The sequence below is a fragment of the Triticum aestivum genome, chromosome 2B (assembly GCF_018294505.1).
Source record: "Triticum aestivum cultivar Chinese Spring chromosome 2B, IWGSC CS RefSeq v2.1, whole genome shotgun sequence".
Taxonomy (NCBI): Eukaryota; Viridiplantae; Streptophyta; class Magnoliopsida; order Poales; family Poaceae; genus Triticum; species Triticum aestivum.
In genome coordinates this window covers 375,740,796-375,760,429 of record NC_057798.1, presented here as the reverse complement: position 1 = coordinate 375,760,429, position 19,634 = coordinate 375,740,796, and the positions used below count along the sequence as shown (strand labels likewise).

Below are 19,634 nucleotides of genomic sequence, written 5' to 3'. Positions count from 1 at the left end.
AACATAAGGTGCACCCGTGCTCTAAAAATCCTCTCTCAACTGTGGTACGCAGTGCGGAACAGAACAAAGTTGCCGTTTACCCCGATAGCGGCCTCTGCTTCTCTACTCTTCTCCAAACTTCCACACTCGTGTCCCTTTCTTTTCTCCCCCCGTCGCTTCCGCAGATCAAATTTCAAAACCCTAGCGAACTCCTCCGCAAGCACGTGAGCGATCGGCCATGGCTTCCGCCCTAGGAGCCCAGGTACGCGCGCTCTAGTCTTACACCCTCCGCGTGCGCGCGGCTTCCCCGTTCGCTGTGCCCCTAAGCTTCGTCTGCTTTCCTGGTGCCTTGTAGGTGGCTGCCGTGGCGCCGATTGGTTCGGATGGTCGCCACTACAGGAGTTGTTCTTCGCTCAAGGTGCGTGGTTAGTCTGAACTGTCTGAGGTTTAATGTTGCTCCCATTCGGGTGGTATCGATGAGGAATCTCCTAGTTCTATCTGCGTTGGCACTGTAGAATAATTAGTTCCGAAAGGCAAAATTCTAAACTGCTCAAGAACCTTTTTTTTTTGGAAACCAGCAGATAGAGCACCCTGCTAGTTGAACTGTTTAGGGACTTGAAGCGAAATGTGTCATTGCCAGCAGCTCTATGCGGCTTAGAGTTTTCTCGATCATATCTTTGCCTGACTTAGTTGGCATCTCCATTGCTTACTTCGCAACTATATCCCGCTCAGCATTGGAAAGTTACCGCCAAACAGATGTCAGTCATCGGTTACCGCCAATACAATGGGAGATAGGTGCTATATATTTTTAGGTTAGGCGGGATATGACTTATTTTTCCCAAATGAAGTACAAATTAGACTCACACCTGGGAAATATGTGCTATATGAACTAGTGACATGCACATTTTTTGTATGCCGTAGTTTCTTATCAGAATTATTACTAAGAAATGCTCACGCAACATGCACATCACTTCCTTTTCGAAAACATTCCTAGGCTATAATTCTTTCATGTCTCTAGGACCTAGGAATTGGTGTTGGGCTTTACAGGCAAACATTCAGCATTTGATTCTCCTTAGCTTAGGGGTTATTGGACCCTAAGTTTCTATCATCCGTAGTACTGTATTTTTGTACATGATTTACTTGTTATTGTTCAGGGTAATAACTCCTGCAATAAGTCATGGACTGGAAAATTAGCATGGGAAAACAAGACCCTGCAACCAAGACATACGAAGAAGGTCTTTTGCATGTCCGTGCAACAAGCAAGCAAAAGTAAATGTAAAGTTGCTATTAAACCTCTGGAGCTGGAGAATACAAAGGAGCCACCCCTCAACTTGTACAAACCAAAGGGACCCTACACAGCCTCAATTGTCTCCGTTGAGAGAATTGTAGGTCCTAAAACTCCTGGTGAAACATGTCACTTTGTCATTGACCATGGTGGTAATGTCCCATACTGGGAAGGACAAAGTTATGGTGTCATTCCTCCAGTAAGTATCCCCCTCCACCCCACGCCTTATGATTGCCCAAGATAATGTATCATTCTTGATCCTTCATACTAATATCGCTTTCACTACTTTTTTTTCCTTTACTTGATCGCTAGTGAATGTTGATCATTAATTGTCTGCAGTTCTAGAATCCAACCCTTTGAAAAAATAAAAAGGGCAGCCTGGTGCACGTAGCTCCTGCTTGCGCAGGGTCCGGAGAAGGGCAACAACTTTACCGCTGCCCCGTGGCTCCCTTCAACCCTTTGAAAAAAAAGTAAAAGCAAATATTAAGAAGGGTCAGAAATTTAAACCATCATTTCTACATCTATAAATACACTGTGCTCCCTAATTTTGGAGCTCTCACATTCAATTGAGGTCTTCAATTTAGAATTGGGTCACCTGATTTTGACCGGATCAATTTTTTTTATCAAGGAACTCTCTCATTCAATTCTTTTAATCTATTATACTCCCTAATTTTGGAGCTCCCTCATTCGATTCAGGTATTCAATTTTGGATTTGGTTCACAATTTTGACTGGTTAATGATTTTTCAAATCAATCGACAACCAAAAACATCGACATCCACAATACTAAATAAATGAAATATGGAAATTCATTTCATGATGAATCTAATGGTACCAGTTTGTTATTATGGATATTGATATATTTCTCTACAAAAAAGGTCAAACTTAAAGAGGTTTGACTTTTCGAAAAACCAGTACACCTTATATTTTGAAATAGTGAGAGTAGAAAAATTATGAAAACCCAACAACACCAACGACGCAGCAAAGCGCGTCCAGCCCTTCTAGTATAAGAGATTCTTCATATATGTGATGTTGAATGGTGGATAAATCTGTAAATGCAAAATCTTCTATTTCCGAGTCTTGGGCTGCAAAATCTAGTGCTTATGATTCTTGGGTTGCTCACAATATAACAATTGTTGTTAAAAGAAAGTATATAGATCCTTGCTGATAAAACATTTTATAAAAAGGGAAGAAACATGTTGATCATTCTTGGTGATTAGTTATCAGTTAGCTAATGAGCAACTAAAGATCAGTTCCTGTCTTATGTTCAATTCCTTTTGTCCCATATCTTTGTTGCTCTCTCAGCCTTTTGTGCATTTCCAGGGAGAGAACCCAAAGAAACCTGGGGCCCCAAATACCGTCCGACTCTATTCTATTGCGTCTACTAGGTATGGTGATTCTTTTGATGGAAGGACTGCTAGTCTTTGTGTGTGCCGTGCTGTTTATTATGATCCTGAAACTGGAAAAGAAGATCCTTCAAAGAAGGGTATCTGCAGTAACTTCTTGTGTGACTCAAAACTGGGTGACAAAATTCAGATCACAGGTATGCAGCCGTGTAAAAAGCCTTAAATGTACATACGACTTTTCATTGCTTGTAACTCAGCCATTTTGCTTCGGAGTTATTCCAGATCATATAGAAGGTGTATTTGTATATAAACTGCTAGTAGATCTGGCCGGATGGTGTTGTGGGTTTGGGGCACTCTGAAAAAGATACACTCCCAATGCAAGCTACCGCTAGTGGACCTTATTAAGAAATAGAAAATAAAGACTTTAGTACACATGCATCTCTACTTTTCACTTCAACCTTTTCAGCTTTTGTCACCGGATCACACTTTTTCTCTTCAAGCACCCGCCTCCTGAAGAGGATCCCGCTTCTTTATCCGAACCTACTTTACGTCATATCCGAACCTACGTGGCATGCAAGGCATCACCTTGAGGCTATACATTGTACATGCCCTCAGGTGTTCTGGTAGTAAATTTAGGTAACGCGTACCTTTCAGCTTCCCTTTTTGTTCATTTCCAAGCTCTCATGCAAATCTTGTGAGCATGCAAGGTGTATCCTTCAGTCAGGTTTCAAAAGATTCTTTTGGTTCCATCCCCTTAATTTCTACCAAGAATAGCTGAATAAACTCACTTCATAACTTAGAAGGTGTATACTTTCCGCGGAAAAAATACTCCCTCCGTTCACAAATATAAAATATTTTAACTTTTTTCCAAATCAGATGCATATAGACATGTTTTAGTGTGTTTGTCCATTCATTTCAGCCAAAACATCTTATATTTGTGAACAGATGGAGTATGTAACAATGACAGCCGTATAATGTGTTCAAGGAGGAAAGAGGAAAGGGGGAGAAACAGAAGCCTAATTCATATGAACACGCTATTATTAAGAAGACCTTGCATGGCCGCAATAAAAAAAAGGGCCACATGCTTCGTGTCTCCTGTTTGTCTCAACTGCCAAGACGAACATGCGAAATCTCTAGATCTATTATCAAATAAATGGCCAATAGATCAGATCCAAATAGTATATTTTTTATTGCACGATCTCTACTATGCTGCCGTTACAGATGGCTATGCTTGCGGAGAGATGCTGAGTATGCACATGATCGCCTCTCACTGCACATGCTTATTTCTCAGGGTGGGAATGGGTCGGCCCGGACCTGGCCTTGGACCCGGCCCTGTTGGCCTTGAGGCCAATTTGAGAGGCCACGGGTCGACCCAATTCAAAAAAGTCAATGGCCTCGCCGGTCCAATGGGTACTTCGGGTCGACCCAAATTTTATTTTCTTATATAATATTTGGTTGTGGTACATAGGATATACTCAAAAATATGTTATTACAAGTAAAACAAAATTATGATCTAAACATGCATGATTGAAATAATAAAAGTTTACAAATGAACCACAATATACAGTTTCAGCTCTTTCCACGTCCAGTTTATAAAGGAGGATTGAGTTAATGGATTCCAGTACGTGTACAAATGTTAGCTAGTTAATGTTTCGGCTAATTAGTACACTATAATTAGCTGATGTTAGTTGTATAAGCTAAGCTAGTAAGATGGATTTGGCGATACCGATTGACTCCAGTACTCTCGGAGGTGGGTCGGCCCCGCTGACCCGATGGGGCACTCCGTGCCGGCTCTACTGGCCCGATTTTTGTATGAGGCCGACCCGACTGACCCATTGGCCTTGTTTTTTTGGGTCGGGCCAAAGACCCGGTGGGTCGACCCGGCCCATTCCCACCTTGACTTATTTCGTTCTGATACATAGCTCTAGTTTCGTTTCCTGAGACTTATTATTTCCTTCGATTTGAATGCATGACATGGAAAGAGACATTCCACCTTGCGCGACCGCGTCGTCCCCGCGGGCGACCGGCCGCGCTCCGGCGCCCCCCCTTCCCTCCCTCCCTCCCCGCCGCCGTCGCCGGCACCCGCGGCCAGGCCTGGCCCCTGGGTTGCTGGCGGCGGCGGCCTCCTGCCCTTCCCCTCTCGGTGCTCCCCGGCGCGGGGCGGTGTGCACCGGGAGGTGCTCTTCGGCGGCGGCGGTACGACGTGGCGGCGGAGATCCTGGCGCGGCGTGGGTGGACGACTGGGCGACGGCGTCGCCGTTGGCGGCGGGGCGGCGCGGCCTGAACCAGCCCGCTCGGCCCAGATCTGGGCCCTTCGGGCCCCATCTGGGTTTGGGCGGGCCGGCAGCGGGACGGGCCGGCGGCGTGGCCTCCAGGAGGCGGGAGAGCGACGTTGACGGCTGGGAGCGGGCGGCGCAGGTGCCGGCTTGCTGCAACATGGCCGGCGGGGCTTTGCGGGTCCGTTGTGGACCTGGCCGGGCCAGGGGTGGCCCGGTGTGCCCTGCTGCCACGTCCGGTCGGCGACCACGACGTCGCCAGGGGCTCGGGCCTCCCGCACGTCGGCGGGGGAGGTGGTTCCCTCCCGCTTGGCTTCGGTGTGGTTCCTCCCGTCGCTTGGCGCTTCTTTCCGGCCTCCTTGGCCTCATGGTGGTGTTCGCAGCGGGGCGGCGTGGATGTGTCCAAGACCGTGGTGGCGCGTGCTTGCGGGTGGCTTGATGGTTGGATGGCCCCGGTTCGAGTGGGTAGCGGTGCTTGGGGATGTGGGAGAAATCTTTGCCGGTTCTTCCGGCTCCGACGCGGTGACACCTGAGGGTGCCATCATTCCTTCTTGAAGGGCGTCGGCGCTACCCATCACCCGCTCCCCTCCGTATGCCGGGGGAAACCCTAGGACTCGTCCGGGCAGCAGCGTCGTTGGCGTCGCATTCCTTCTTGGAGGTGCTGCTTGGTATGCGGCGCGCCGGTGCCATGGCGTGTGGTGGGATGAAGGTGGAGGGCGCAGCGGTGGCTGATCATTTGTGCTTGCCGAGCTGCCGTTGTTGGCTTTTATTTCTTCTTTTTCCCTTTTGGGCTTGTTGTGCCGTTCGTCCCGGCAGTTACCCTGTGATCGTGTGTCTGGTGCGTGTCTGGTGCTTTATAATATAAAGCGGGGGGAAACCCTTTTTCGGTAATGCATGACATGACCTCTCAGGGAAACCAGAACTAGCGTGCGACTACGGATACCCCACCACGCCGGATTCAAACCATCTTTTCTCTTTCTTTTGATTTTCTTCTTCCGTCGTTATCAGAGTAACTCTAATGGGGCGACCCATTTTATCCGCTGCATCCGTTTGGATCGGCGCGGACAAAAGTAGAGACCCAACGCGGCGACCCATCGCGTCCGCATGGCGTCTGCGTGGACCCATTTCCGGCCCAAAATTGCGCCTGGATTGCGTCGGCGTGGACGCACCGCGCGTCTCCTCGGCGTCCGCCGCGTCCCTACCCGAAGGCCATCCAACCGCCACCAATCGTCTTATTTATGACAACCACCGACAGCGGGCCCACTCGTCAGCCTCAAGGAGCGTCCTTTTTTAAGCACGCGTGCGGCGGGGGGGGGGGGGGGGGGCGGCCTCATCCACTTCTTCCGTCCACATCTGCCCCCCCCCCCCCCACTCCCTTGCTTCCTCGCCGGCGACAGAAAACCCTAGGCCGCCATGGGCATCTTCGGCAACAATGGCAAGGCCAAGGGCAAGTGCACCCCCGGCGCCTCGTCCTCCTGTGCTCCCCTCTCCCGCCACCGCCGGCGTGTTTCCGCCCGGAACGCCGGCGCCTGCACATCCCGGTGCACCAAGCACGGTGGCACTGGGAGTACAGGCAGCCCCTCCCCTATCCCGACGTGACGCTGCCGCATCATTGGCACTTGGATCCCCAGCGGATCCCAGTGCCGGCGGTTCCGCGAAGCCCGTGCACCGGCGCCGCGCGTAGCTCACGCCCGAGCAGCGTCGGCTGCCTGAGTACGCCGCCGACTCTCCCAACTGGGAGGCTTGGTTCGCCCTCGGACACGAGGAGAAACGACGCTCGGGTGTGCACGCCGTCCCGCCGCCGTTCCCACCGCCGCCGCCGCAGGTACAACCGGAGGACGAGGAGATGGAGGCGGAGTACCAGGCCGCCCTCGAGGAGGCCCTGCAGCAGGCGCTGGAGGCTAGCCGCCTCGAGGAGGACGCGCACTGGGATGGGCTGGAGCAAGCCCTCGCCCTATCGGCGGCGGGGGACTCCGTCCACTCCCCGCTGTTCGTGCCGCCACCGCCACCCTCGCCGCCCATCCAGCCCAAGCCGGAGCCGGAGCCGACGCGGAAGCGCTCCCCGCCTCCACCCACTTGGCCGGAGGAGACCTACTCGTGGACGGGTCAGTACCGCGAGTGGGTGAGCGCGCGCCCCGTCCACTTCGCCGCGACGCCGGAGCAGGAGGTCGACCACCTCGAGCGCTGAAAGGTGCACTTGCTTCGGCAGGAGCAGGACGACGGCGAGCAGCAGATGCGCTATGAGGCCATGCTCCACCGCGATGCGGAGGCGCTCCGACTCGAGGAGGAGGAAGAGGAGCGCGTGCGGCTGGCTGCAATGCCGCCGCCCCAGCAGACGCCTGAGGAGGCTGCCCTGGCAGCATACCAGGCGGCGTTCGGCTCGGCAGACCCTGCTCCCGTCTTCATCAACCTCACCGGCGATGGCGACGACGGCGTTGACGGCAAGAGCAAGGGCAAGGCCGACGACGTCTAGGGCAGCGTGCGGGGCGGCAGAAGGCAGGCGTGGACTTTTTTAGTTTTTTAATTAATGTTTAATTATGTTTAAGTGGACTTTGGCCTGAGTTTGACCGACCACTTATGTTTAATTAAGTTTATTTTAAGTTTATTTCGTGCGACCTTTTTTTTGCGTGCCCGCACATTTGGTTCTGCTCCCCTCGCTGGACGGCCAAGCCGACCCATTTCAGAATGCGGACGCACACGTTCGCCTGGCCGACCCAAACGGACGAAAAACGGACAAAAGCGGTGTCCGTTTAGGTCGGCCCGTTGGAGTTGCTCTCAATCATATGCATGTGTCCTAACAATTTGGAGAGCTCGCGCATGGACAAATGAGCATACAAAGACACGTCCGGACACTGTTTGAACATGTTCGTGGACATATAGGAAAGCCGGAGTACAAAATTAAGAAACACAAAATAAATAAATAAAGGGGAGGGTTAGCCTTTGGCTTTTATAGAAAAGAAAATCGCCGACCTATTAATGCGGTGCTTTAAAATTCGATTCTTCGAGCCTATAATTAGGACATCCTTACTTTAGTCATGAAAAAAGAAAAAAGATTGATACGCGATTACTTGAGTCATTATTAACTAAAAATAGATAGGATGAATCAACCAAGAGTAAAATAACCCCAAACGAACGGACAAATATTTGCCGGCAAAAAGAAGAGACCAAAAGCGAAGGAAAAAGCCCAAGGGCAAAAGCCATGGGAGCGGCGAACCAGCTGAGCCCACCCGGCACATCAGACGGCCACCCTCGAACTCCGCGGCAATCCTGAAGCTCATGCGCATCTCCCTCGCTCTTGTCCCGTACTGTACGCCAGCTCAGCACCCCACTCTCTCTCTCCCTCTCCCTCTCCCTCTCCCCCGCCGATTGCTGGGCCCCAGCCACACAGCACGTGTCCCACACTACGCGGTGGCTACACACTCCCACCTCCCAACCACCCCGCCGTCCGATGGGCCCCGCGTTGAAACGGACCCCGACGTCAGCTTCTCCGTGCCGTGCGATGTGGTTTGTCGCTTCACCCCCCAGCCTCAGCTGGTCCGTTGGTTATTGTTACCACCCCGCCCGCCCCGCACGGTGGTGACTCGTCTTCCCCGCGGCAAGGCAAGCCAACCCAGCGATCGGTCGCCTCGCCTGGTCCAATCCTCAGCCCGGTTTCACCGCTCCCTCTTCCACCGCCTCTCTGTCCTTGTCCTCTTCTACCGCTGCAACCACCTCTCCCAACCCTAGCTCCTCTCCTCCGGGGCGGCCACGGCTTTCGGAGCCGGAGCCGCAACTCCTGCCCATGGCGCAGATCGAGCCCGTAAGTGTTCCGCTTCCGTTTCCTTTTGCACTGTCAAATTTGGCGGTAAATCAACCGTCTCTCCGTCTACTCTCGGCTCGGGGCTGGGTTCAGCTTGCTTGTTAACCGAGTGCCACCCGCTGCCGCTGGGTTGTAACTGGAAACGCGTCGCGGCAGTTTTTGTTTATGGTTCTATGGACCAACCGAGGGAGCTGCGCGAGCGAATCAACTGTGCGCTCCACTGTTGGTTGGCTTTGTACTACTTGGTAATGGCAGGGATAAGAAGAGCAGGGAGAACCAACTGCTGTTAAACTTCCCTGCATTTTTACCGCAACTGGTCTTTTTGGTGTGGGCTAGCTGGACTGGAGCAGATACAAACTTTTGCTGTTTGCCGCCCATTGTTATGGCCGGCTGTTAAGTGAGAAGCGAATTGTACATCACAATGAGGCAACATTTTTCTACTACTGCCAAAGCGTAAACATCATCCTAGATTTAATTGTTTGTAATTTTTCTTTAAAATAAATGCTGCAGGTGTTTGACCAAGGAATGGATCCATTTCTTGCTAGGCTGACCATACCAGCAGCCAACACTAGCCAATCCCGATGTACACCTCACAATGGTTTGTCCTTGCTCAATCGCCCTTCTCTCGACACACCCTCGTCTTTGCAAGGTTCACCAGTGCCACCACCGCCATCCTTGTTCTCCTGCAATTGCAGCTGTGATATCGGAAGCAATTTTGAGGCGTTTGCAACTGTAATGTCGCGGCTACACCAACACCTTCTGGATGCAGATGTAGAGATCAATTACACAGAGTACTTAGATTTGATGAAACTGGAAGTCGATCAACAGCTTAATAGGCTCAAGGAGGATATGATGCTCTTGAAAAGCCATAACTTTGTTCATGACAGTGATGCAGATGTTTCATGCCCTGCGATATGCCGTCATGGAAAGCCAATAGTAGAGATAGATGAGGGGTTCAATGACCTAAAGCTACTCTTGATAGTGGTGTTCCGGCAAATTAAGGACATGTTGAGCCTGTTCAACGCTTCAATTCACGATCTTCAGTGGGAGCATGACTTGCAATTAGAGGTCACCGGCATTATGATTGGAGACTGTATCAGAACTCTTGAGGATGAGCTAGAGAGGAGGTTTTTTGAGCAAAGTTCCATTGTCAACAATCTAAGGGAGAACCGGAAGGAAACAGTGGTTCAGTGTGGTGCAATCCGTCAAGAGTTGATGTCTATATCGGATATGCTGTTACCTTCAGAAGATGAATCGCATAGTCCCCACAGTAAGCATGAAAATCTGGGTAACAGGAGTAACAGATGGAAATACAATCTCTTAAGAAAGAAAACAGGGGAGGAACACTCTGCATCTTCCAGTGTGGAAACCAAGAAGTCTGCAACACAGAGATCTGTAAGTCCCAGAGAAGTAATTTCTGAAAAATCTGACTTTCGGCATCTCAGGGGTTCAACTGGGGAAGAAATCATAAACTACTTCAGATCTGAGATTAGTAAATTAAAGAGGTTGCATGAATTGTACTTACAAGATAAAACGGAAGAGCTGTTCAAATTCAAACGAGAGAAGGCGTCATTAGATCTTAAGCATGATCTAGAATTTGAGCATCTAAGAAAGAAAGTTCCTGACATCATTTCAAGGGTTGACACAATCATTTCTAGTACCATAAAGGCACCTACAGTTTGTAGCACTAGCGAGGCACTTGAGGAAAATTGCAGATTGAATAATAAAATTGATTCACTATACCTTGAAAACCAGCACCTTAGCGGTTTGCTTGCAGAAAAGATGAATGATATTAAGGGATTATCGTGCCAGATATCTGATGCCAGGAGGGAAATATCACTTCGATTGTCACTTGAAGAACAAATTATGAGACAAGTCGACACCATTAAAGGAGACTATGACGATCTCTATGTTGAAAGCACTATTAGAGACGAAGTCTACCGAACTGTGACAAGAAATTTTGTTGACGACTGTAGGACCAGCATGGAAGATGCCTCACGGAATTCTCAAGCAGAAGTGTCCTCACTTGAAGCTAAACTCTCAGAAAGGGAGAAGGCATTGTGTTTAGCTAATGAAGAAAATCAGAAGTTAACAGAAAAGTTGTTGTTACTAGAAAAGGAACACTTCATTGAAAATGATCATGAAAATCCAGAGCTAACCAAGCAAGAGAGCGACGAAATGACACTTCGTGATATCGAGATGGAGCCTCATGTATCAGCAAGATCATACGAGAGTTGTGAGCAGAGTATGGAGGATAAGGAGCTCGTCAAACCGAGCCCGACTATAGAGATTGCCTCAACTACCTTACAGGAAGTTGAAACAAAAAAGTTGGAATACAATGGATTTCTAGGTAAAAATGAGCACATAATACAACTAGATTTCATTATGGTATCTATTATGGATTTATCAAAAGAATTTGTGGAGATTGAACATAAAATTTCAGGAGACATCGAAGGAAATGAGAGAAGGTATGTGCATCTATCTTCTGAATATAATCCATATTGTTGATTCTCACACAATTTGATATGAGTATTGCTGAATTCAGGTCAGATGATCTGAGGGATCAATGCAACCATGTGGTTCAACAGGCAATAGTACTAACAAAGAAGGGCCTCTCATATAAGCAAATGCTAGACAGAACACGGTCCGAGCTTCGGAAAGCTGAAGCCGAGGTATTTCTTTTCTGGTCATATCTAATGTTTCTTTTTAAACAAGGGACCAATCCTTTCCAATTGGTCTTATTTTGAGAGGTATCTAATTCATAAGGGCATTTCTTATCCCCGCAAAAAAGGGCACTTCTTATTTATGGCTATAATCAAGTAGACAGCGAATTATCCCGATTGGAAGGCTGCATGATACAGGCAAAGACGCTTTAGGGGGTGTTTGGTTGGGCTTAACTTTGGCTTTTGGAGTTTGGCTTATAAGCCAAAAAAGAACCTTAGTTTTGTGATTTTGGGTTATAAGCCAAAGTTAAGCCTATCCAAACACTCAGTGCAAGCTATGCTCATCCATTTGTCAGATAAACCCGTGTTTTTATTAGCTGCATCAAGTTAATTTGATCTTTTCTGAGCTACATTCCTGATTTTTATTATTATTTTTGATTATTTGAGCATCGGACGGTAAAACTCGTAGATGGTTACATAATCATGTTCATCCTGTGACTGTTAAAGAGGGTTTGCAATTATTTGGCAAACAAGAACATTGTTTGTTGTCAGCATGCAAGTGAGTTTGCTGATATCTTTGAATTTTGATTGGGATACATTTTATGTTCTTTGTTTGAGTATGCTTCTGCTTGACTGCAGTAACACATGTATACTCAATTCATATTATAACCTCTTTAAGTGTTTGTCCACTCGATTCAGGTTGACATTTTGGAAAACAAGGTTACTGCACTCCTAAGTATTGCGCAAAAGATATATGCGACTCTCGAGCATTATTCTCCTGTCTTTCAGCAGTATCCTGGGGTATGTGGGTCATGTGGCCAATTCTAACTTACTCATCTACCCTGGTCTGTACATACTTAAATTTCTACTCCTTGAGCTGTTTCTTTGAATGTAAATCACTTCCTTTGGATACCTAATGTGATTGAATTTTGCACCTCCTGTGGTCACCTGCATGTTTATGCCTGTTATATGTGAAAGTTCCAAATAATTGGTTTCTGTGCTTCGATACTTCTATATATGTGCATTATGATGATAGATCATTAGTATTTAGTAGTCAGAAGAATACTTGTTCTGTGCATCAGTGATGCAGATGCTGGAGAGAATACATCTTCCATTTTCTAAGAAAGAAGATGGGAAGAATCTTACTCATAGTTAATGCCTTTTGTGCAGTTACTGGGTGCTTTCTTGAAGACATGCAAGCTTGTTGCAGGTCTACGGAATAAACAAAGGGATGACTTACAAGATACAACATAAGTTGGAGCTGCTAGGTGAGATAACCTTTCTTATCTTGCACTAAATGGATGTGTTCAAGTTGTACATTCAAGTGAACACTCCAACCCAATTGATTAGATTTCCTATAGATATCCATTTGAAACTAACTTATCATTAACTGGTAGGTACTTAATATTCATATATTACACTGAAACTTGTTAACTGCTTGTATGGGCCAAATATGATTATTAATCATAACCAGCTAGCAACATTCTCTAATCTGTCAGGATGAATGTGTGGCATGCTACTGTAGATTCGTTTAGTCACCTCAAAATCCCGAAGTTCATGTGCAGCCCTGAAGCGTGCCCAAAGAGCGTCCCCTATTGGTTGTTCCTATGTGGCTCAAAATATCATACGGAAACCAACATTCAAAGAAAACTTCATGGAAACCATGTATGAAAGTTTCGCAAAATCTGGAAAAGTGTGGGATGTTAAGAGGATGATATTCTATTGTCATGTGAAATTTCAAGTAAAAACACATTATGGGATGCGAACTAGGAAAAAGATAAATGCAGCAATGAATAGTGATGTTACTGTTTGGCACTATTCAATGCTGATTTTGTCTTTTTCATAGCTCACATCCATTAAAATATTTGAACTTGAAATTTTGCATGGCTATAGAACATCACCCTCTTAATATCCCATATTTTTTGAGATTTTTTCAGAACTTCAAAACATCTTTTTCTCATGGTTTTCACTGGTTTCCATCGAATGTTGGTTTCCGTATGATATTTTCCCATGTGACAGAAAGCTATTCGCGTCCCCTATTGGTTATGTGACATCAGGGGCGCCGTGAGCCCTATGTGACATTCAGGAAGCCCTATGGCAATACATCCGGTTCTGGTGGCTAGTGCGCTTGGTGCAACTTTCCACCTTCCCGGATGTACTCCAGTGGCGTTGGACACTCGACTGCCAGTATACATTCAGGAGTTGCTACGTCACCCTCTTTCAGGGGGCTATCGGCTCAAGCTTGTGGAGGCTGGACTGGAGGTCGTGCCCCCCCCCCCCCCCCAGGGTCAAGCTCTTGTGAATGGCTTGCCCAGATCGTTGCTGGACTCCGAGCGCCTGGCGCGCCGTGGTCTGCAGCAGCACCCTGTTGCGTCATATGTGATCAGACTATGGAGACGATGGCTCATCTCCTCACTATTGAATTCATGCTCCGGCCAGTTCATCCAAAAATCCGAACTGATGTAGAGAGGCGGGCAATATATTTCAACACTCCCCCTTGTTGTATATCTGGATTGCCTAGCCCTTTCCATCAATTCAGACTTTTGGTTGTGTTGGTTAGTGCATGAAGCTTAACATGGTATCAGAGCTAAGGTCTTGAGTTCAAATCCCGGCTTTCGCAATTATCCAAAAATTGTTGTTGCCCCCATTTGTGTCCACATATAGGCCTCTTGAGCCATACCTCTGAGTCTATCCACATGTTAACTTCCCGCGTCACACGTGAGACGGGGTGTTAAAGTATATATGTGGATTGCCTAGCCCTTTCCACCAGTTTGGACTTTTGTTTGCGTTGGCTGGTTTGTGAAGCTTAACACCCCTCACGTCTAGGCTGTTTTAGTCCTTAGATGTGGGATCGACGACCGCATAATCTTTTTTATTTAATACTACGTTGGCAGAGTCTTGAACTCAAGACCTCTTGGCTCTGATACCATTTTGAATTCATGCTCCAGCTAGTTCATCCAAAAGTCTGAACTGATGTAGAGAGGCGGGCAATATATTTCAACACTCACAGGCTGCTCCTTCACGCACACGGTGTGGCAGGGGATCAGACTACGGAGACGAGGTGCTTTTCTAGGTCCGATTGACGGCTCGACCTCCCGAGGCAGGGGATATCTTCATGGACTGGTGGCTGGCTACTTGCCTCTCACTCCAGACCTTGGCCCGAAAGGGCACGTCGTGCCATCATGCTGGTGGCTTGGTGCATCTAGAAGCACCACAATGCAGCCATCTCCGTCAGCGCCCAACTCATCCTATCTAGCCTCCTTGACACGATTAGGATGGAAGCCAGACATTGGGCAACGACGGGCGCAAGCGGCCTAGCTGCGTTGTTCCCGGCTGTTGATACTGCTGGCGTTTAGTAGCGTTGTGTTGTAACATCGGGTGTGCTCGTCTGTTTTCTTGTATAAACTCTTCTTCTATCATTGAGTCCAAAGACAAGGCTTTTGTGTTTCCTCGAAGACCCCCCCCCCCCCCCTCTTCACTGCCACACTTTTTGAATAGACAATGTATGACCAGTGCCTTAGGGTTACACAGTGGTGATTTACTGCTAATTTGCTTATGAACAGTACATGTTTAGTGATCATTTGCTGCTAAAAGCTCATTGTTGGCCCTCCCCAACCTGTTTTAGCCTCAGTTGCCCCCCCTAACCAATTTTTTCTGGCTCCGCCACTGTGGACTCAAGTCCTAATAAATCACTGCTCTAAATTTTAGTCATTAACTCATCATTTATGTTCCATCACAACTGATTATGTGTATGAAGGCTGATTGGTGCTTACAATTGATTTACCTTTGGCATTTCACAGATATGTAGGTTCTAAATTTTGTTGGGAGAGGCTTAGGAGGTGCTAGAAAGCTATTGAAGTCATGATGGAGTAAACAATATCCTACTAAAAGTATCTGACCAAATTGGCTATTATGAAGTTGTATGAGTCTATCAGACTGAATGTTGAAAGCCAGGGGTTATAAATAGAAGCTAGGTGCACTGCGCATAGCTTTCTGATTTCTATACGCATATGGCTAAACAAAATGTGAATACTTTGTTCAGTTGTTTCATAGTTTGCCACTCTGCAGATGGTATATTCACATATTGTATTGTGTATGTATATGTGAATATTGAATGTCATCTTTTTGCGGGGGAATATTGAATGACATTTACGGCATGCTTAATTCATATAATATGAGAGGGTGATAGTATTTTTGCCGGCAATTTGTATATACATGAGGGTGTTCTTATATGACATGTATTGTTTATCCTGTAGTTTTTCCCCCTAACATCACGATACATAAACGCGGTGTACCTTAGTTTTTTCCCCCTTTTATTAAAATTCTACTCCCTCCGTCCCATAATGTAGTGTAGTGTCAAAAAACGTCTTACATTATGGGACGGAGGGAGTAGTTTTACTAATGGCCATAATAATCCTATATGTAATATACTGATGTACCATCTTGGGTGATTGTGGAGGAAGCTATTGTTTCAACAAATGATTGTATTTCGAAATGTACCAAGTTGTCTAGTTGTTAGTCATGATAGAAGTGCTTTTTTATTTATTAATAAGTTGTTGAAGTTACATAGTTAACATGTACCTGAGCAATGTATGTGGTTGATTGATATGACTGTCATTGTTTTGATGTTTGCCTGAGCAATAATTGACCGCATTTGAGGCAAGTGCCTGCCATTTGGCTTATTTTGTTCACTTTGAAGTACCTATATGTCTCTCTTTCGGGCATCCGGGTAAAGTATTTTGTTGCAAGAATTCTTGGCGGCTGATGACTGTTGAAAGTAGCGCCCTCTAATTAACATTTTTGTTAGTCATTTCGACTCTACGTGGGATATAAATGTTATGTTCTGTTTGTGCGTACTAGTCACTGCAGTCATGTTTGCTTGAGCAACATTTGTCTTAGTCTGAGTCAAGTGATGTTATGCTTACTGGTCGTATTTGTGAACCACCCAGAGTTGTATCAAGTCAGCCACACTTATTTTGGGACGAAGGGAGTATCTTTCAGCACGTGTCGTACTGAACTTTAGGTCATTCGGAGCAAGATCTAACAGAGGACAAAATCATCTACATTTCTTTTTTTTTTTTGCAACTTTTGTGTCGAAAAAACCTTCAGCTAAACTAGTATACTTTCTTTCCCTTTTCACATATTTGAGATATAAACCTTCTTTAAGACATTACAACACATTCAAAATAACTTGCTACAACAAATGCAAAACACTAGGTGATAGTGTGACACAAACATAATTTACATGAATGTGGTAGGAGAAATAAGTGCTGAGCACTTTAAGCAGCAGCCCTAAGATCACCATCCAATTCACTTGCTATAGCATTCCATGCTAGTAATGCTGCACCAACAGCTGGTTCCACCTGCAGGTAGAAACAAACATAAGCTTTCTATGAGAATTATTTTGGACCTTTGTCTCAGGATCTGAAGAAATTCATTCCTGAGCTCAACACCATTTCTTCAACTTTTTAAACTAATGCTTAACTTTATTCCTGATGCAACTAAAATCTTCTCTGGCATGTTTTTTCACATCAATCATTTAATTAGAGATGGCGGAATCGGCAGAATATTTCCAAAAAGGCATTATGGTAGATACATGGTGTGTTTATAGTCTGGCTCACCTCGGGATGTATTGGATATGCCCCTGGATAAGTCTTGGTAACACAATTTATCACTTCCTTTCCAATGTCCCACCTCTTGTTTGCCTCAAGAACTTTACCGACCATAACAAGAGGGAATAGATCTTTTCCGTCTGCAAAATTAGAAGGTCAGAAACATGTTGAAATCTTTGTTCCGGAGATAAGCAAATACAGAGGATTAAGACATTCAATTTTTTGTGAGGACACGGAATTTATTTTCTATTTGCCATTTTTTATGGCAAGTGGCCTATATGTTTGTGGCAAGGCCTGTTATGCATGTCATTCAGAAGGAAGTCCCTATTTCACCTTCCCCACTCAGCGCAAGTCTCTGCACTACAGTCTTGACACTGGAAGCTAGTTCACCAACTGAATTGTGCAAGATCTTGTTTGCTACTTCATCGCCGGCTTCGGCAGATTGTACCACAACAGGGAGAATGTCAGCGATGCGTGCCCAAGATTGGTCTTCATATGTCCAACTGCCATGAAAAAAGTGAATAGGTAAGCAGTTGTTGCAATTTTCATGGTAGCATATTATTGCAGTTTTTCATTTGGTGCTCTCCAATCTTAGTCAACATTTTGCTTCAGCTAACATAATGTCAGCATACGGCTATTTTAGTAGGGTTTTTCAATTGGTAACCGAACTCTTTAAGAGCCAAGTAACTGAAACAGACTTGCACTTGTTTTCACATGAAGTAAAATCAAACAAATTGGTCGATTCAAAAGGATATTTACCCTATCAGTTCATCCGGCGATGCGAGTCCAAGGAAGTCAAGGATGTTGTTTGTGAGTACTGTTTCAGGACCCCTGCCATCATAGGCCCTCACAACTGCTGTCAATGCTTGTGCTGAAATCCCATAGCCACTGCAATATATAGTGCCGCAACAACCAGAAATCAGCTTCAGTAGTTGCTTCTTAACCAGTTTCCTCCGCTTAAAAGATATAGTGCTACCATGGAGTTAAAAGATAGAGAAGAAGTTAGAGGTGTGTGTCCAACCTTCCCCAGTCACCTAGGACCGGCCCTGCACCAGCTGCCCGAGCTTCCCTGCCGTCACTGGTGAAACCGTAGGCTATTGTCCCTGTCCCTGCGATGAGCACGCAACCGTGGAGCTTGCCCATGGTGCCGCTGGCCAGTGCCGCCACTGCGTCGTTCTCCACGAACAGCTTCACATGGCTGGGGAAAATCTCCCTGGAACAGGCAGATGTTAATTTCAGTTTCCCCTGCGGATTTCTTGGCAGCAGGTACTCCCTCCGTTACAAATTACTCGTCGTGGTTTTAGTTCATGAACTAAAACCACGACGAGTAATTTGGAATGAAGGGAGTAACAGATAAGCACCTGAGCCAGTCCAGCATTCTGTGCTGGTCGATGGGGTGGTTGACGCCGGCCACGGCCAAGCAGACCGCGCACACGTTTGATCGTCTCCGGCGAGCCTTGTGGAGAGCCTGCGCCATCACTCGCTCCAGCGTCTCCCTCGCCTTGTCCTCTGAAGAATTTCAAGCCAAAAAAAATTATCAGGTGGAATCCAGGCCAGGCCAGCGTTGATGTGATCGTTGGATGCCAGGTGGGGATGGTGGTGCTAGGAGTACCTCCTACGGAGTTCTGGTTGGAGCATCCGGCGACAGCGCGGGCGAGGACGGGGAGCGGGTCGGCGAAGGGCATGGCGGCCGGGATGCAGACGCAGACGGTGTTGCTGGCGCCACCGTCAACGCCGAGGACGACGCTGCAACCCATGCGCGGGCTCTGGCGGTCCTCCATCTCCCATATGTCCCTAGTGGTATACCGCTGCATCCTCCCTCCCTCCTTGGTTGGCTACCCCAGACCCAGACAGACAAAGGTAGGTATATGCTCTTCTCCTCCTTCTAAGCTCTCCCTACCAAATGATGCAGCTCGATTGGTGACTGCAGCTTTGTTATATATGTAGTGGGTGCACTAACAAGTCGCATCTAATGGCGACATGTTTCGTCGAGGAGAAAGGGACGGGGAGGAGGAAGACGAAGGTGACGCATGGAACGAAATTGCAAGGGCGGCTTGGTGTCCTGTCCGCACGCGCGTCCAATGGCGCGACGGCTGAGTTGTTTAGGGACACGCCTCTAGTAATCTAGTACTCCCTCTGTAAACTAATATAAGAGTGTTTAGATCACTAAATGTGCTTTGTCATTTCCTGCCAAAGTTACAGTTCGTTACTGACAGCACTGGTATAAACCCTGGATCTTACCGGACAGTTTGCTGCCAAAAGTTACAGTTTTTAGGGGTGCTGCAAGATTTTTGCTGTTATTTGTAACTTTTTGCCAGCTGCGCTCTTGATTGTATCTCTTGACGGTGCCGGTGATGGTACAACCAGTAGAAAATTCCAAGCTCTCGTTCTTGGTAAAAACGGGCGTGGATGTTGGACATGAAAACGTAAAGGTTTGCTTCTGTACCCGCTAATTGAACGGAAACACCTATGTTCACCCTGCTGATCTCTCCGCGCGCATCAGACAACCCGAAGCAACCCAAACCATAGCCCAGTTTTGCAACATGGCCCTTGTTGCAATCCTTTGAGCAACATGGGGTCTCTTCCACACCAAGGACTCACCATTTTTCATGCATGCCACGTGCCTCATGGGACTTATCTCCATCCTCCTCGGCCTTTCGGCAGCCTTTCGTTGGC

At 47.0% G+C, this 19,634-nt stretch overlaps 2 protein-coding genes across 3 annotated transcripts; one reads left to right on the top strand and one right to left on the bottom strand.

Annotated features, from left to right (window-relative positions):
- Nucleotides 1-1,137: 1,137 nt before the first annotated feature.
- On the top strand, nt 1,138-15,550 carry LOC123045002 (WPP domain-associated protein). Of its 2 annotated transcripts, XM_044467911.1 has the most exons (7): nt 1,138-1,463; nt 2,586-2,805; nt 9,194-11,151; nt 11,229-11,355; nt 12,046-12,147; nt 12,517-12,614; nt 15,147-15,550. In XM_044467911.1, the coding sequence occupies exons 1-6, from the start codon at nt 1,411-1,413 to the stop codon at nt 12,598-12,600; spliced, it is 2,544 nt and encodes an 847-aa protein (XP_044323846.1). In that variant the 5' UTR covers nt 1,138-1,410; the 3' UTR covers nt 12,601-12,614; nt 15,147-15,550. The 2 variants fall into 2 exon arrangements, with proteins under 2 accessions (XP_044323846.1, XP_044323847.1); XM_044467912.1 differs by lacking the exons at nt 1,138-1,463; nt 2,586-2,805 and adding an exon at nt 8,431-8,683.
- Nucleotides 15,551-16,498: 948 nt separating this feature from the next.
- LOC123045003 (N-acetyl-D-glucosamine kinase) lies at nt 16,499-19,197 on the bottom strand. Its single transcript, XM_044467913.1, has 7 exons — nt 18,571-19,197; nt 18,320-18,467; nt 17,980-18,171; nt 17,718-17,846; nt 17,292-17,461; nt 16,968-17,098; nt 16,499-16,709 (listed from the first exon to the last, which is right to left on the bottom strand). The coding sequence occupies exons 1-7, from the start codon at nt 18,770-18,772 to the stop codon at nt 16,626-16,628; spliced, it is 1,056 nt and encodes a 351-aa protein (XP_044323848.1). The 5' UTR covers nt 18,773-19,197; the 3' UTR covers nt 16,499-16,625.
- Between the last annotated feature and the right edge of the window lie 437 nt (nt 19,198-19,634).

What these genes read in the sequence shown, in the direction of transcription:
- LOC123045002 (XM_044467911.1), top strand. Translation starts at nt 1,411, where the DNA reads ATGGTGGTAATGTCCCATACTGGGAAGGACAAAGTTATGGTGTCATTC. An exon ending in TGACAAAATTCAGATCACAG is followed by an intron (nt 2,806 to 9,193) that starts GTATGCAGCCGT and finishes TAAATGCTGCAG; the next exon opens with GTGTTTGACCAAGGAATGGA. An exon ending in TCTTTCAGCAGTATCCTGGG is followed by an intron (nt 12,148 to 12,516) that starts GTATGTGGGTCA and finishes CCTTTTGTGCAG; the next exon opens with TTACTGGGTGCTTTCTTGAA.
- LOC123045003 (XM_044467913.1), bottom strand. Translation starts at nt 18,772, where the DNA reads ATGCAGCGGTATACCACTAGGGACATATGGGAGATGGAGGACCGCCAG. An exon ending in CAACCAGAACTCCGTAGGAG is followed by an intron (nt 18,468 to 18,570) that starts GTACTCCTAGCA and finishes GAAATTCTTCAG; the next exon opens with AGGACAAGGCGAGGGAGACG. An exon ending in GTCCTAGGTGACTGGGGAAG is followed by an intron (nt 17,847 to 17,979) that starts GTTGGACACACA and finishes TATATATTGCAG; the next exon opens with TGGCTATGGGATTTCAGCAC.